The following is a 16,241-nucleotide window of genomic DNA, read 5'->3' on the forward strand; positions in this document are numbered from 1 at the left end:
GAGTATCACATTATACAGGTTTCATGCTTCTAAGATAGTTGGTAAGTCTCCTGTCTCAGATGATCTGCTGTCTGAAATCAGGCTGAGAGTAAGGGACACGGGTTAAGAGTTTCTGATCTAGTTCAGCCTACTGTCACAGTTAAATATGGTATGAGAATGGGAAGATTCTGGACCACTGGACTGCATTGGCAGTACTGACTTTGGGCACTGGTTTTAATTCTGTCTCTCATCCACCTTTTAGAAAACCCAGTGGCAAGGGCTTTACACAGACCTAGAAAAAAAGGTAGCAAAAATATTAGCAAGAGCCACAGAATTCTCGAGGAATCAGTCTATATAACATCATCCTATATTCAGGAGTGGACATTCATCCTATATGAGGGACCTCTTGTTAAAGGTTTGGAATATTTATGTAAACATGCTCTTAGAAGCCTAAAATTTACAGGATAGAAAGTAATGTTGGGGCGCCTGGGTGGCTCAGTCATTAAGTGTCTGCCTTCGGCTCAGGTCATGATCCCAGGGTCCTGGGATCGAGCCCCACATCGGGCTTCCTGCTTGGCGGGAAGCCTGCTTCTCCCTCTCCCACTCTCTCTACTTGTGTTCCTGCTCTCGCTATCTCTCTCTCTGTCAAATAAATGAATGAATGAATGAATGAATGAATGAATGAAAGTAATGTTTGTGTTTTGTAGAGAGTATTCTACTCAATATGGACGTTAAAAACTTAATATCCAGAAGGGTTTTCATTTTTGAATGTATGATTTTCTGGAGCAAAAAGGTATGGCATTTGTTTGAGAAAGCCTGATTTATCCACTTTGCCTCTGGATGAGACTGTGGGGGGGCTGTATGAACACAGCCAGAGCTCGGGGGACTCAGGATGCTGTTCAGAGAAGGAAGAAGAGATTTCGGTAACTTGCATAAAGTCACAGAAGAGGAATTAAGATTAAAGCTAAGACTCCAAGCCCCGCATCAGGGCTCTCACTTCATGAAGCACACCTGGCCCCGTGGACGCATGGAGGAGAATTGGTAGTACAGGAAGAGTGTTGGCTTGAACCAAACGAAACTGCTATTTGGGAGGTCGAAAAAGATGGACTCTTGGGGATTTCCTGTGGTTCCCCTGTTGTGTGACTCCTCGGACAGGAGTGAGGCTCCTGTGGGATTGTATGGAAACGGACGGGATCTGATGTTCACTGGCAAAGAGGTTGGCTTACCGTTGCTCCAGGGACGAGGGTATTTAGGAGAAGGCAGGATGGTGAGAGAACTCTCTGGAGATTTGCTTGGGGGGAAGCTTCGAGAAAGGAGGAAGTGGGCCCTCCAGAGCGGGCTCTGCATGATTCTGAGGCAGGAGCCAGAGCTTCCCTGCCAACCCTCTACCCCGCCACACTGAGGAAGGGTCTTTCGTCGGCAGCAGAAATCACAGTGAGCACGAACTGTGTTGTGAGCACTGAGGTGCCAAGAGGCTTTTTGTAAAATCAGCTTTGTTATTTTTTCGGCTCTCTTTTTCCCTTGTTGGATTAAGGACAAACAGAAAGGTGTTCTCAGCTTCTGACCATGATCGGAGAAGCATGAGGAAATGCTTTTGTTTGGTCATTGCTATCAGACTTCTGTCCGTGTTCTTGAGATCTTGTTAGGGTCTGACTGGAAATGAAAGCTTATATTTAATAAGCGCAAGCAAATAATGTTTGAAGCCCATTTTTTTAATACTCACCCTTTTTTAAACCAGTGCATCAATAATTTGATTGTAAGGTAATGGTCTGACACGGCTGACTGAACCTCTTTCTTGAGGCATGGTATCTTTCTTTCCCTGTCGGTGTGCATGCATGTACGCGTGTGTGTGCACGTGCACACACGTATTTCTCTCTCTCTGTTCACTCTCTATGCCAGTAATACTTTCTCTCTCTTTTCGCTCTCTCTCTCTCTCTCTTCTCTCTGGTGTATCCAGAATTTCTGACTCAACAGAAATCTTAGAAGTTGAACTCATGTGTGGTGTCTTTCCTTTTTGCTTTTGCAGTTCCTCCAGGAGTGATACAAAATGGAGCACGGGTTCTGAGCCGCGGGCTGTTTCCTGGAGTTCGGCCTTTGCCAATCACTCCCATTGGAATGACGGCAGCTGTGAGGTAAGGGAGACACTCTCTGGGCAGAGCCTGCCTAAGAAGTGGGAAGGGCATCATCATGTGTCCCACAGGGTCACTTGGGATCGAGAGGCCCAGCCTCTAAACAGTGAAGACCGTAAACTTGGTTTGGGTGTTCAGAAAAGTCAAAGTAATTCCCAGGGACCCCAGTCCACGTGCCAGCTTCGCCTTCTGGGCTCAAATTATCTCGGTCCTGTTGCAGATAAGGAGATGAAGACAAATTAAGTGTTTTTGTTCTAAGAAGGTGGGGCAAGGAAGGGGGAAGGAAGTGGTGAGCAAGTTGTTCATTAGATTCTAGGCCAACTGGTCTACCTCTAGAATGAACTGCAAAATCCTGTGTGAAAAGTGCCTTGGTAAGTGGGATATAAATAACAGGTGGCATCATTCCCCCTGCTTCCAAGAATCAGGTCAGTTGCCCAAGCCACATGAACTCTTCCTTGGGAAATTGCTTCCCTCCATCCTTCTTACTCCATTGCCAGCCCTGGGTTAGGGTCTCTCACTAGCTTTGATCCCTCAAAGGGGCCAGTGTGGATGCCACCTCCTATTTTCCTGCTGCTTCTCTGCCCACTGCCTCCCACATATCAGCCTGACATCACCCCATTCCTTCTGTCTCCTTGAGCCAAACTTGTTCCCCAGTGTTGGCCCATCTTATCCATTCTGTTGCCTCTGTGTAGGCTTCCCTCAGCCTCCACGTGCAAATCAGCACCTCCTTCAAGGTCCATCACAAAAACGATTACTTCACAAAGCTTTTGGGAACGTGGCCTCTGAGCCACCCTGGATGGCTTTGAAAGCCCCATGCTTTGTTTGCGGCCCTTTGATGGGTGACCCTGTGTGGTAAAATTCCTCTGTGTGTCCCCCTCTGCTCTCGGGTTCACTTGCTATAGATAGGGCTGGCTCTCACTCACTTGGCTGATGGCTGATGACTCCTCACGTTTGCAGTGTCGGGCCCAGGCTCTCACTTGGAAGGCCCGTCACACTGAGCTGTACCCCTCCATAGCATCCTCTCCTTGCTCACTCTGCACTTTTGGATCAAGTTCGCATCTGAAGGCCATTTTCCTTTCATAGTGTCTCATGTCCCAAAGGAAACCACCCCAGAAGGTCTGTTGGGGGGCCTGAGGGAAGATGCAAGGTCGAGCTCCCTCGTGTGAAGGAACCACGTGAAGCTTTCCCGCTCAATTGTGTCTTGCGCTCTTCTGGCAAACCAACCTACTCTTGCCAAGGTGGAAGTCCCCCAATCTTCAGGGCGGACACTGGTGTCTAGGATCTGATGAGGAGGGAATTTGGTTGGAATTAGAATAGTAATAAAGTTAGAAAACCACATAGCATTTCCGCTAACCCAATATGGTGATAGTTTCCAAAAATAGATGGGGGGATGGGTCTCTCTCTTGTATTTCTCCAGTATCTTCCATGGTTATCTGTAGATCAGTAATTCCTGAGTTCATAAATGAAAAGCCTCTTCCATGAAGCCAAAGTATCAGTGCCTTTGTGTCACATTATGAGAGAGACATACTCTATTTTCTGGTCTTAAAATCTTTTCAGCCTCACCTCCCACCTTACTTTTTGGCTGACAGGACTTTGAGACTGTAGACTGTTTCTCGTGGAATAACAATCTATGTTCATTAGCAGATTCCAAGTATAGATTTCAGTTTGTCATCTTGAGCATTCCTTTCAGCCCTTTCCAGGATGGATCTGGATGTGGCTCTGGCCATTCCTCGGAGCAGAGCACAGGGGAGCCGGGCGCACGGGGAGAGAGATGTAAGACCAGGTTGGCCTTCGGCAGGAGCCATCCCCTAATTTTAATTATTATCCTTGTAGCGTATATCATTTCCCATTATCATACATTCTACTGAGTAGTACTCCCTGGAGGATCATTTAAAATATTGATTTCCTTTTTTTTTTTTCCTCCTGGTTATGTTCTGGTTGGGGCGATAAAAAAGCACCACCACAAAACAGTGAAGTCTTGTCTCTCATTAAAGAGTTGCCACTTCCCCAGTGAAGGGAGCACCTCACTTTGGCTCTGCCACGGTGAAAGACCACAAAACAGGTTTCAGGTGCAGTCAGGAGACAGAAAGCATACTAGGTGTTCAAGCAGGGAGACTTTCATGTAAAGAACCGTCAACCAGGTAGGAAGTTATGAACCAAGTAACTGGAAGGGTAAAAAGAGAACTCCAGGCATCATGGCGAGAGCAGTTGCTGGAAGCAGCCACATCCCCTCAGGCTAAGAGAAAGGGGAGAGATTGTGATGGTTGCCCTGCAGAGGTGGGGCTCAGACCTCAGAAGAGGGGATCCAGACCTTTGACGGGTACCCCTCCCCAGGGTGCTGGAGTCTCTGAGCTCAGAGGAGGGACCTGTGGAAGGACCAGAGGGATCTCAGATCTCCTGCTGGTGTAAGCCCTGTAGGGGAACGTGAAGAAGTTGGTTCTGTAAGCATCAGAGGGACCATGAGCTGGATTCAACAGCTTCTACAGGAATGAGCTGTGGCCTCAGGTGAACAGGATACACCCAGGAAGGGGCGTGTCCTTTCTTCCTCCTCCCCCTTCCCAGTCTTTCCGTGGCACCTCGTGTTGTTTGAGCCTAACATGGAGCCAGATGGTGCAGTAGACGTGGGGCTTGCACAGCCCAGCCCCAGCCCCAGCCCTAGCCCGCAAAGCACTGTGGAAGGGTGGGTTTGGAGCTGAGTGACAGTAGTTTCAATGTCTGTCCACTTGCTTGCTTGATGTCTGTCCACTGTGAAAGCACACAGTCTAAGAGTGACCTTCGTCAGCATCAGAGAAGTTTTCGGTGAAATGCACAACTGCTGGTTTGCAAAACTAGACAGGTTTCCATCTGCATAAATAAGCGAGAACCAGTCAAGAAAACCATTGTGCATTAGCAGTGCATTCTCCAAATACAAGTTCGGCACCTTCCAGCTCAGTTTTAAGAGAAATTAGGGGAGAGGAGTATTGCAAGCTCCGTAAGGTCAAGGACCCTTGCTCAGAATACTTTGCCTTCTTCATGCCCCAAATGCCTGGCAAATAATAGGTACTGAGATGCTTTCAGAAAGAATAAACATAAACATAGCCACGGGGATGTTTGCAGAACCATTGTCTATGTAAAACCCATTAATAAGTCTTTGGGTGGGAGGATCTTGTTTTGCTCTTTCACACTCATTGTAATTTAAAATTTTTTAAAAATTTGACCATGTATCTGAGGTTAAAAGGAAAACAGTCCACAGGAGAACAGAACAACAGCAGATGTTGGCCAGACCCCGTGTTGGTGACCAAGGGTTTCTGAGGGTGTTCGTGTTCCCACCACTGCCCCCCACCCCCGATCAGTGCAGCGGGGGATGGAGGGAGGGCCAGAGAGTCATTAGCACCCACTAAAGACCAATTTCCTACTCTGCTTTGTGTGGCAGGTTTTCTGTGTGAGTCTAAGTGACTTCTCCTTAAGTGAAAATATTTGTCTTTCAGGGATTTTTTTTTTTTCCCCACCACTGAGTGGCAAAGGCCATGTTTGTTTGTCTTAACTCTGAAACTGTTATTGACATAGATGAAGTGTTACTTTTATTAGCTGATCATTACACAGCTTGTATTTGCTGGGTTCCTTTGCATATAATTATGATGTGAAATCTCCTTGTAAGAGTATCTGTCAATAGTGTAATTGACTTTACAGTGTTGACTTTTTACTCAATAACCTCAGAGATTGGCCCATCCTTAGTCGTTGGAAACCTGCTTATTTTTAAATTTGCCTGGGCATAGAGTCCTCAAGACACATCATCCTCAAAATGACTCTCACACGAAAGTTTCATGCCTGTGTCTTCGGTTTTCCCAGAGACATTCTTTGCAGAGAATACATTGAATGGAACAAATGATTATAGCCCTAGGAGAACTGTTCCTGGCTCTCTTGGGAAACAGGAGCCCCAAATTTCTCACATTTATAGCATTATGGGCTGCCTCCCAGGTAGGGGCCATAGCAGTTCTCTGGGATCTGGGCCCCCTTGCTTTCAACTCTGAGGGCTCTTTTGACTGCAAGTGATCATTCAGGTGGTTGAGAAGAATTAAATGTCCAAGGCTTGCCAAAGAGGACTGGGAGAAAACTGCTGAGGGGGTGGGGGTCCTTCATAAGGCAGCAGGGCCAGAAATTACATACGAGAACTCAGGAACCAAGTTTCCCCAGTCCTTATGCTGTGGTTGTATGTGTGTGCCTGGGCTTCTCATTAGTAAACCAGTCTTACGGGTTATTAGGGTAATGCAGAGTTATGTGCCTGGCATATGATACGTGTTAAGTAGGTGCTTGATAAATAATATGGAAAAACAAACAACCCAATTCAGAAATGGGCAAAGGACTTGAATAGATATTTCTCCCAAGAAGATATACAAATGGCCAAAGCTCATGAAAAGATGCTCAGCATCGCTAATCATTAGGGAAATGCAAATCAAAACTATGAGATACCACCTCACACCCATTAGGATGACTTGTAGCAACAGCAGAAACTAACAAGTGTTGAGGAGGATGTGGAAGACTTGGAACCCTTGTGTGCTATGGGTAGGGATGTAACATGGTGGAGCTGTTGTAGAAAACAGTATGGCGATTCCTCAAAAAATTAAAAATCAAATTACCATATGGTCCAGCAGTTCCACTTCTGGGTTTGTACCCAAAAGAACCAAAAGTAGGGTCTTGAAGGGATTTTCGTCCATCTGTGTTCATAGCAGCACTATTCACAATAGCTAAAATATTTAAGCAACCCAAGGTTTCGTCAACAGATGAATGAATAAGCAATATGTGGTATATACACACAATGGAATCTCATTCAGCCTCGAAAAGGAAAGGCATTCTGACACATGCTACGTACAGTACGGATAAACCTTGAGGAGATTACACTGAGTGTAATAATCCAGTCACAAAAAGACAAACTCTATGTTCCACTTATATGAGGTATTTAGGGTAGTCAAAATCCTAGAGACAGGAAGTAGAAGGGTGGTTGCCAATGGCTAAGGGGGGGAAGGAGTGGAGAGTGAGTATTTATTGGGGACAGAGTTGTAGTTTTATAAAATGAAGAGTTCTAGAGTTGGACGGTGGTGATGGCTGCACAATAATTATGAATGCATTCAATACCACTGACCTATACAATTAAAAATGGTTAAGATGGTAAGTTTTTCATGTTTGTGTATTTTACCGTAGTAAAGCCAATTGGAAAAGAAAATAAGATTAATAATGTGGGGAGCCTTGGATTCATCTAGCTTGCCCTCCACACACCTTCCCAGGTCCCCTTTCTGAGCACCTGAAGCTTAGCCCCAAACCCCAGGAAAAGGCTTAGATAGAGCTTTTTATGCCCCCTTCAGCACAATGTACATCTGCCCAAGCCATTGGTTTTAAGGAGTGGGAGCAGTCATCTGAACCTCAGCAGTTTATAAAATTATAAGAAAGTTCCATCTAGTCACCAGCTAAAGCTGCTTAATTTTATTTGGACCTTAAGTGAAAACTGCAGTTCCCATGGAACATGAAGCGAGTCAGGAATTAATGGTCTTACTGTAATACAGAGCATTAATACCTAAGGTGCTGTCAGAATAGAGTCATCAGGAAAACTCCTCTCAGCCTAAGATCTGCTCCTGGTCACCTAACTTTGTCTTTCCTAACTTTGTCTTTCCCCTTTGAGAAGATGTTTGTCACAGGAGTTTCAGGAAGCTGACAACGTTCAATTTTAAGATAGAGTGTAGTCTAACAACAGAACTTGAGGGAAGATTTGCCACCGGTCTTTCTTTTTCTTTTTTCTTTTTTGAGATTTGGTTTTTTGTTTTTTTTTTTTTTTAAGGAGACAAATCTTTCCCCTTCTTTATTTTTTAAGTAATCCCCACACCCAACATGGGGCTCGGATTTACAATCCCAGGATCAAGAGGTGCATGCGGTACTGACTGAGCCAGCCAGGTGCCCCTGGGCTTTCTTTTTTTAATTGAAGTATAGTTGACACACAATTTTGCATTAGTTACAGGTGTACAACGTAGTGATTAGACAAGTCTATATATTATGCTGTGCTCACAACAGACATAGATAGCTGCCATCTATCCTCATACAGTGCTGTCACAATACATTGACTATATTCCCGATGCAGTACCTGCTATTGGTCTTTTTGTATTCTATTTTGTTTTGTTTTTAAAGACCATGCACCTGTCAGCTTCCATCTTCTGAAATCATGTTCTTTGAAGGCAATTCTGAAACTCAGAAATAGGTTATGCTTTATGGTAGGAGGGAGAGAAGAAAATGCCACAAGAAGAGTATGGCTTATTTTTAATTTCTTTCTGAATTCATTATGGTTACTGTAGGGATTTGTCCACTTCACCAAAGTTTCCAGGTCTGTTGGTGGAAAGTTATTCATAACGTGTCTGCCATCTTTTAAAATACTTTTGTAGTTATGCTCCTTTTTCATTCCTTATTTCATTTTAACATCACTCTTCTTGCTTAATCTTGCCAGTTTTTTGGCTTTCCTCTCAAAGTCAACTTTTGGGTTTTTTGGTTTGGGGTTTTGGGTTTTTTTGTTTGTTTTTGGTTTTTTTTCCTTCATTTATAATTGGCTTTCTTTTTGTAGGTTTATTCTTTTTCTCTTTGTCTGGATTGGTTACTTTCATTTTTAAACTTTTCTTCTTTTTCTATAAAAGTTTTAAGGTTATAATTTCCTTGAAACTACTGCCTAGTTGTATCCCATGAGTTTTGATATCTTTTATTTTCATTATTAACAGTGCAAAGTATTTTTAATTTCCCTTTTGATTTCTTTGACTCACAGGTATTTTTGGAAGCATGTTTTTAAATTTTCAAACTGAGGAGAAGGTGATTGTTTCTTATTTTGGTTTTTAGTTACCTCTTCAACACTGATTCTTAACTACCAGGCATTTGTGGTCAGGGAGTTGATCTGTAAGATACCGCTTCTTCAAAATTTGGGGAGACTTGCTATATGATCTAGTATACATTGGTTTTTATAAATATTCTGTGTGCGCTTCAAAGTAATATGTCGTCTTCATTACTAACACATGTTCTGTATATGTCCGTTAGATCAAGTCTGCATTACCAACCCTGTTGTGGGGGAGCACCCTTGATCAATTGAATACTGAGAATGATGTATTTAAAATCTCCCATTACAATGTGGATTTTGACCGTTTCTCCTGGTAGCTCTTTCAGTTTGGGCTGTGTATATTTTGAAGCTATCTTAGTAGAGGTACCCATGTTTAGAACTGTTGTATCTCAGGCGCCTGGGTGGCTCAGTCATTAGGTGTCTGCCTTCGGCTCGGGTCATGATCCCAGGGCCCTAGGATCGAACCCCGCATCGGACTCCCTGCTCCGCGGGAAGCCTGCTTCTCCCTCTCCCCCTCCCCCTGCTTGTGTTCCCTCTCTCGCTGTATCTCTCTCTGTCAAATAAATAAATAAAATCTTCAAAAAAAAAAACTGTTGTATCTTCCTGGTAAACTGAACCTTTATGAATGTTTTATGACTCTCTTTATCTGTAGTAATGATTTTTGCCTTAAAAATCTGTCTTCTCTGGTTTTAATATAGCTACACCAGCATGGCATGAGACAACATTTTCCATCCTTTTACTTTTAACCTTTTTTTGTCTTTGTGTTTTAGGTTTTTCTCTTAGAAACAGCTTTTTTTTTTTAATTCTGTGTTAATGATCTTTACCATTTAGTGAAGATTTTTAGCCCCTTTTTAATAACATATTTGGATTTATTTCTACCATTTTATTTTGTATTTGTTTGCTATTTCCAGATTCTTTTTCATTTCTTGCATTATTTTAAATTGATCAAGAGTCTCCCATTCCTCATTTTTTTCCCTTCTAATGGTTTAGAAATTATATATTTTGTTTCTTTTCTTTTAGTGTTGATCCCAGAACTTGTAACATGAATATTTTAAAATGTTTAAAGTTAATCAATACTTTTAACCTCCTGATCAATACAAGGCCCTTGGAATACTTTAACTGTTCTTCTCTGCCTCCCAAATGATGTGTTACATTTGTCCAGTACTTTGGTTCTATTTCAGTTTTTTTTTTAAGTCACTTAGTCATTATCATCATCATTATGCTGTTCAGTCAATACTTGATTACATTTTCTTTGCTTATCATTTCTTCTTGCGTCTCAGACCTTCATTTTCCTTTTTTCCTGAAATATATTCTTAAGAAGTTCCTTATACTGAGTATCTGCTTTTAGTTAAAGCACTAATGACATCTTGTCTGAAAACATACTAATTTTGCCTTCTTTCTTAGAAGATAATGTTATAATGCATACAGTTCTAGTTTGACCGTTCTTTCCTTCCTCTCTCACTTTGAGAATATTTTTCCACTTTCATCTATTTTGCTTGTTTTATCTTAACTGATACTCTTCTTTATTTTTTTTAAAGATTTATTTATTTTTATTATTTTAGAAAGAGAGAGTGCATGCATGGGGGGAGGAGCAGAGGGAGAGAGAAAATCCTGAGCAGACGCTCCCCTGAGCACAGAGCCCATTTCCAGGGCTCAGCCCCACCTCAGGGCTCAGTCCCAGGATCCTGCAATCACAGCCTGAGCCGAAATCCAGAGTCAGAGGCTCAACTGACTGAGCCACCCAGGCTCCCCACTGATGCTCCTCCTTAGGTGATGTGTTTTCTTTCTGCTACTTTTAAGTCTTCTTTCTCCCTTTTTTAAATGTCTACAGTTCGACTATGATGTGTCCAGATACACATTTCTTTTTACTTATCTTCTGTGGGATTTGTTGGTTAAATCTGAAGATTGGTACCTTTCATCAAAATGAGAAAATTCTCAGCCCGTTTTCTCTTCAGGCGTTGGGTTTGCCCCCATGTTCTGTTTCATTCTGGAACTCTAGTTGTATTTACATTGGGTCTTCTTACTGTATTCCACATTGCCCAGCCTTCCGTATTTCTCTTTGTCTCTGCTGCATGGTATGTAGTCTCTTCAGATTCATCTTCCAATTCACTGCTCTTTTTTTTTTTTTTTTAACTAATTTTTCTCCTTCAGCTTCATTGAGGTTAATTTCAGGGATTATACTTTTTTCATCTCAGGCAACTGATGCTTTCCAAAATCTGTCTACTTAGATTTCATAATCTGTTCTTCCTTTCTGATACTTCTCAGTTCCCTCTTTTATTTCTGTACACATGCTTGACATCGTGTACCTACTTACTTCAATATTTGTCAGCTTTACAGTTCAGATTCTATAGTTGGTTTTTCTGTTGCCTCTGCCTTATGGTGGCTTATTTGTGGGGTTTTTTTGTTTTTTTTTTTGTTTTTTTGTTTTTATTATGAACCTGTGTTCCTTAAAGTCTTATCTGTGGGAATTCATTGTGGCCTGAGATTAAAGACTGTTCTTCCAGAAAGGATTTGTATTTTCTTCTAGTAGGCACTATTGGGCACTTTAAATTAAATTTAGTTTAAAGCCTTTGGGTCCACACAGTGGACCCATATTCTAGCCTCATCCCCACAAGACTCAAGGCTTGTGGTTAAAAAATCTCAGGGGATGCTTTTCTTATTTTGCGTCCCATCTGGGGCGGAGGTTAAGGCTGGCTTTTAGCCCCATTGTCTGCCTGTGATGGGCAAGTTACTTTTTCCTAGGACCTCATTGAGATTATCATTATTCAGACGTCTTAGCTTTTTCATTTATGTGACATTTTTACATTTATACATTCCTAGTTGCCTGCTTGCTGGTATGTTTGATGATTTTAGGTTATGAGTTTTCTACATGAATATTTGATTAACCGTAATATGGGGGAATCCTGATGGCTGAAATTCAGGTTGTGTTCTTGAAGAGAGGATTTGCTTTCAAAGCTTACGCTGGGTGCCTAGGGCCCAGTATACCTGAGGCCACCTTAATCCCCTTTGAGGAGCCACAGCAGCTGCCAGAGTCAATCTTCTGCCGCTCTGTCCCCATCACCATAAGTTCGGGCCCTTGTCACAGTGCTGGCGTCTGCTCTGGGGAAACCCTGGCTTTCTTGGTTGCCTCCTGCTCCCATTTCAGATTTTGTCCCTTTATTTTTTAACTCTGTGTGTATGTGACATTCTCTTGGTACACATGTGTTTGCATGGGTTTCTAAGAGTCCCCTGTGTTCCCAGTGAAGGCTTCACTGGGAACACGGCAGTGACTTAAAACTGTGTTGCTGTACTTCGTCCAAGATCTTTTGTGTGATAGTCAGAAGAGTGCCTTCCAGATGCTTTCTCTGCCTCCCGGCTGGAAGTGAAAGCCCCCAGCCATCTCTTGTCTTCCGTTGTCTTTCTACCTGTGTTTGGTTTTAGACAGAAGCCCTGCACTGGCTCTGGTTCTAGCCTTGATTCAGGATCCCATTAAATGCACGCTTGACAAAAGCCCAGAGTTCTCAAGTCAGTCCCTTGAGAGGACCACTTCACCCTAAATGTTGGTCTCTAGGTTTAAAACCATCAGTTCCAGAGAAAACCCTTGGGCTCAGGTGCAAGGTGGAGGTGATACGTATGGTTAGACCAATAATGAACCAAGAGAGGAGACCGCAAAATGGCCATGTCTCATTAGAAGCCGTACTTTGACTTGTTAGTTGCAAGCACTGCTCATTCTCGGCCTGAACTAATGTGATTTCTCACCTTTTATGTTTGCTGTTGCCCATCAGTTTGTCGAGAGACTGAATACCAGGTTTTTGAAATTAACATGACTGCTGTGAGTGGTGGTACATGCAAGCTCAGCTACACCTGAAGAATGGCAGGCATTTCTCATGTATCCCATGTTCATTTCAATGAATGATTTTTGAAGAGGTGGTTAGCTACTTACCTTCCAGCATGTTCGGGATGACTGGTTCCTTCTAAGTATGTGGCGCCCCGTAATGACGGCCCCTGGCAGCCTTGTGCCACCACGAACATCGCATCAAGTTATTCATAATTGAAGGAGCTTGTCACTCCCTGCCGAGTTGTGTGTAATTTATGGATTGTGCGCCCATGCTGCAATCTCAGGGAAAGTTAATTTTATCCACTGAGAGAGATACATTTATAATTTAATTCCTGCTCCCTGAACTTAACGTCTGCATACCTGTTTTTATCCAGAAATACGGTCAATGGGTGTATTGGCTTCCTTACCTGAGAGAGACAGAAAGATATTTCAAATTCCTGCTTGAGCTGTCTTTGAGAACTTGCTGGGGCACCGTGGACCAGTCATGGGACTTCCTTAGTTTCTGTTTATTTAATCTGCAAAACAGTTCGTTGAGTTAGGCCAGTGTTCCAGAGTGTGGCTTATGGAATCCCTGTTGGCGTGCAGCATGATTCCAAGTGGTACCAGAGACCTTGCCCTACATAACATTTAATTCATGGACTATCAAAGTGATTTTCTCTTCTGTTCTCCATTTGACTGTAGTGTGTCTTTAGTACTTCTCTCAGGCTTGTTTATCTCCTTTAAGAAAGAGAAGTTCTCAGGCCCAGAATCCTTCCTCTTGTAATAGTCTGGAACTAGAATGTTCTGTCCTTGCTGTCATTCTAGCATATATCTCATATATCTCCCACGCCCTACTCCAAACTTTTTCCTCAAAAAAATGTCTTAACCTGTGGGAATGAGGAAAAGCACAATGAACACCATATGCCTTTCACCTAGATTCAGTAAGAATTAGCTTTTGGCTAATTTTTGCCAAATTTCATACTCTTGCTCCCATGATTCTCTCCCCCTCTCTCTTTCTCTCTGTGTTCCGAGGTAGCCTGTTCTGCTTAACTGTGGTAGTGAAGTGAATTATAAGCCCCATGTTGTTAACAAATGAGGATTCAGAACTAAATTGATTTTCTAAAAGCCAGCCATAGCCCAGTTTACTCATCCAAGTGTCGTGGGCTTCGCTCTGAGACTGTTTTATGCTAGTTCAGTAGACCGATTATTTTGCATTTTACAGCAGTTACCTGAAACAACAAAGATCAAGAGAACCATTATCCGAGACTTTCAATTTCATTTGTTTAATAACTATTAATAGCTACCTGTGCAATTAGTTACATTTATTGAGTTTCATATTTGGAAACACCTCAAAGTAATCTTTTCCTAGCCACTTCTATGCACCCAAGACAGAGCCAAGAAACAGAAAGTCTGCAGAAAATAGATATCGCAGGGGCCATTCCCCAAAGCTCAGGGGCTGTGTTTACAGGCAAGCCCCTGAGGCATCCCTCTCTCGGGTCCCCTTTCCTCTTCCTTTATGCCGTGTTCCCATAAGCCTCCCGACCCAGAATAGAAAGAAAACGAGTGCTCAGGTAAGCATGTCACAGCCATAAGAAGCAGTGGTGAGCCGTCTGATGGCAACAGAGGAAACCAAGGCAGAATTCTCAAGCACCACTGAAGAAGCCATCCTCTGCGCTCGGAACTTTTCATTTCATCATCACCCCGCCCTGTAAGGGAGATGAGCCCACGGCAGGTCACTAATAAACAGGGCTGGGCTGTGAACAGAAGCCTGTCTGTCTTGAGAGCCAGGCTCTTTCCAGAAGGGCTGGGCGGAGGTGCTGTGGATTCTGGGATCACAGCGTGCAGGACACCGCCTGGGGCCGTTCTGGAGACTGCTAGGACTTCATTGTGCGAATTAATTGTTGTTGGGCAGCACTGTCATTGCTGGGGTTGATTTTGATGATCTCCAGGCATGTAGCAAAGGTTGGGTTTGGATAATGGCCCTCATGCATTTTGCTGGTGCATATTTCAGTGGGAATTCTCACCACCCGCTTACATTTAGCAGAGCACCCACTGCAGGGCCTCGAACACCAGGAGGGAGACTCCTTGGCTCCACTCCCCTGCTACACCATTTACACCAAGGACTCTCCTCCCCTTTCACTTTCTCCCTGGGCTGCAACCAGGGTCTTCTTGAGCCTCAGGGCCCATAGAGATGGCAGGAAAGAGAGGGTAACAGCTCGTGACCGAATCTTCTCGTTGGGCCCAACCCCATAGGCTTTCCATAGATGCCATATGTTCGGGGAGTGTCCAGTAAGGCATGTTGGGGGAGGCCCACAGTATCTTCCCAAACTTCATGCTCTCTGCCACACAATTCCATCTGCTCCTACCCTTGCTCTATCTCGTGTGTCCACTCTGCGCCTGGCGCTGGGGGACATGTCATGACTGGGCCCTGTCTTGTGGAGCTAACACTCTAATGGGAAGCACACAGACTTTGAACAAGGCATCACACAGCTCATACAGATGGTGGGACGTGCTGTCTGTGGAGGGAACATGGTAGGAGAGCGTAGAGCTGGGGGTGTGTAGGAAGGAAGGAAGGAAAAGTGTGCTCATGTTCCCCAGAGCTCCTAGAAGTGCATCATCGGGTGGATAGGCTTACAGGACATGGGGCCAACATGTGCAATAGAACACCTCTCCTCCCTGCCCAGAACCTTCAGCCCTCATGTCCAAGTCAGATGCCGTGTCTTCCGCGGACCTTTTTCTTGCCCTCCGTCTATCCCCTCCAGCTGCAAATACCCCTTTTCTCCTGTGCATATTCCTCTCTCATCACCACCTCTTCTGAGCACCTACTGTGTCCTCTCAGTGCCCACCCCTGGGAATGTGTGGCCGAAGCAGGAATGAACATCATAGTCCTCACCCTTGAGCCAGGCACTGGTCCCCCGTCCTCAGCCCCACAACGAAGTGGGTGCAGTTACCCTCCCCTTTGCCAGTATGGAAGCACAGGGAGCTCAGTTCATCACTCAGGCGTAAAGACACGAGACAGTAATCCGTGGTGTCGTAACTGGTGTGGGCTTCTGATGGGAGTGTATGGAAGGGACCTAGTTATAGGGAAATCAGAAAAACAGCGAGAGTCTGTCAGATTGCACTAAGAGCCCATCTTGAGAATCAGACTTTGTTTGGGGCGCCTGGGTGGCTCAGTTGGCTAAGCGACTGCCTTCGGGTCATGATCCTGGAGTCCCGGGATCAAGTCCCGCATCGGGCTCCCTGCTCAGCGGGGAGTCTGCTTCTCCCTCTGACCCTCCCCCCTCTCATGCTGTCTCTCTCTATCTCATTCTCTCAAATAAATAAATAAAATCTTTAAAAAAAAAAAAGAATCAGACTTTGGTCTTAATCCCATCTCTGCTACGTATTAGCTGTGTGGCTTTCCAGACCCTTCTTCCAATGTCAGTAAAATAGGGATGCTCGCACCCGCTTTACAGAGTTAAATGCAGCCATCCTTGCAGATGGTACGTGGCATTTG

At 44.0% G+C, this 16,241-nt stretch overlaps 1 protein-coding gene across 7 annotated transcripts in view; it reads left to right on the plus strand.

Annotated features, from left to right (window-relative positions):
* The window catches only part of FOXN3 (forkhead box N3), a 395,708-nt gene that overhangs the window by 371,935 nt on the left and 7,532 nt on the right, over positions 1-16,241 (plus strand). For all 7 annotated transcript variants that reach the window (XM_034992922.1, XM_034992927.1, XM_034992928.1 and 4 more), the window contains one exon: positions 2,006-2,111. In XM_034992922.1, the coding sequence (XP_034848813.1) occupies positions 2,006-2,111 (106 nt within the window). The remainder of the gene's footprint in view (positions 1-2,005; positions 2,112-16,241) is intronic.

The sequence above is a fragment of the Mirounga leonina genome, unplaced genomic scaffold, assembly GCF_011800145.1.
Source record: "Mirounga leonina isolate KUSES-001 unplaced genomic scaffold, KU_Mleo_1.0 Mir_82, whole genome shotgun sequence".
Lineage (NCBI taxonomy): Eukaryota > Metazoa > Chordata > Mammalia > Carnivora > Phocidae > Mirounga > Mirounga leonina.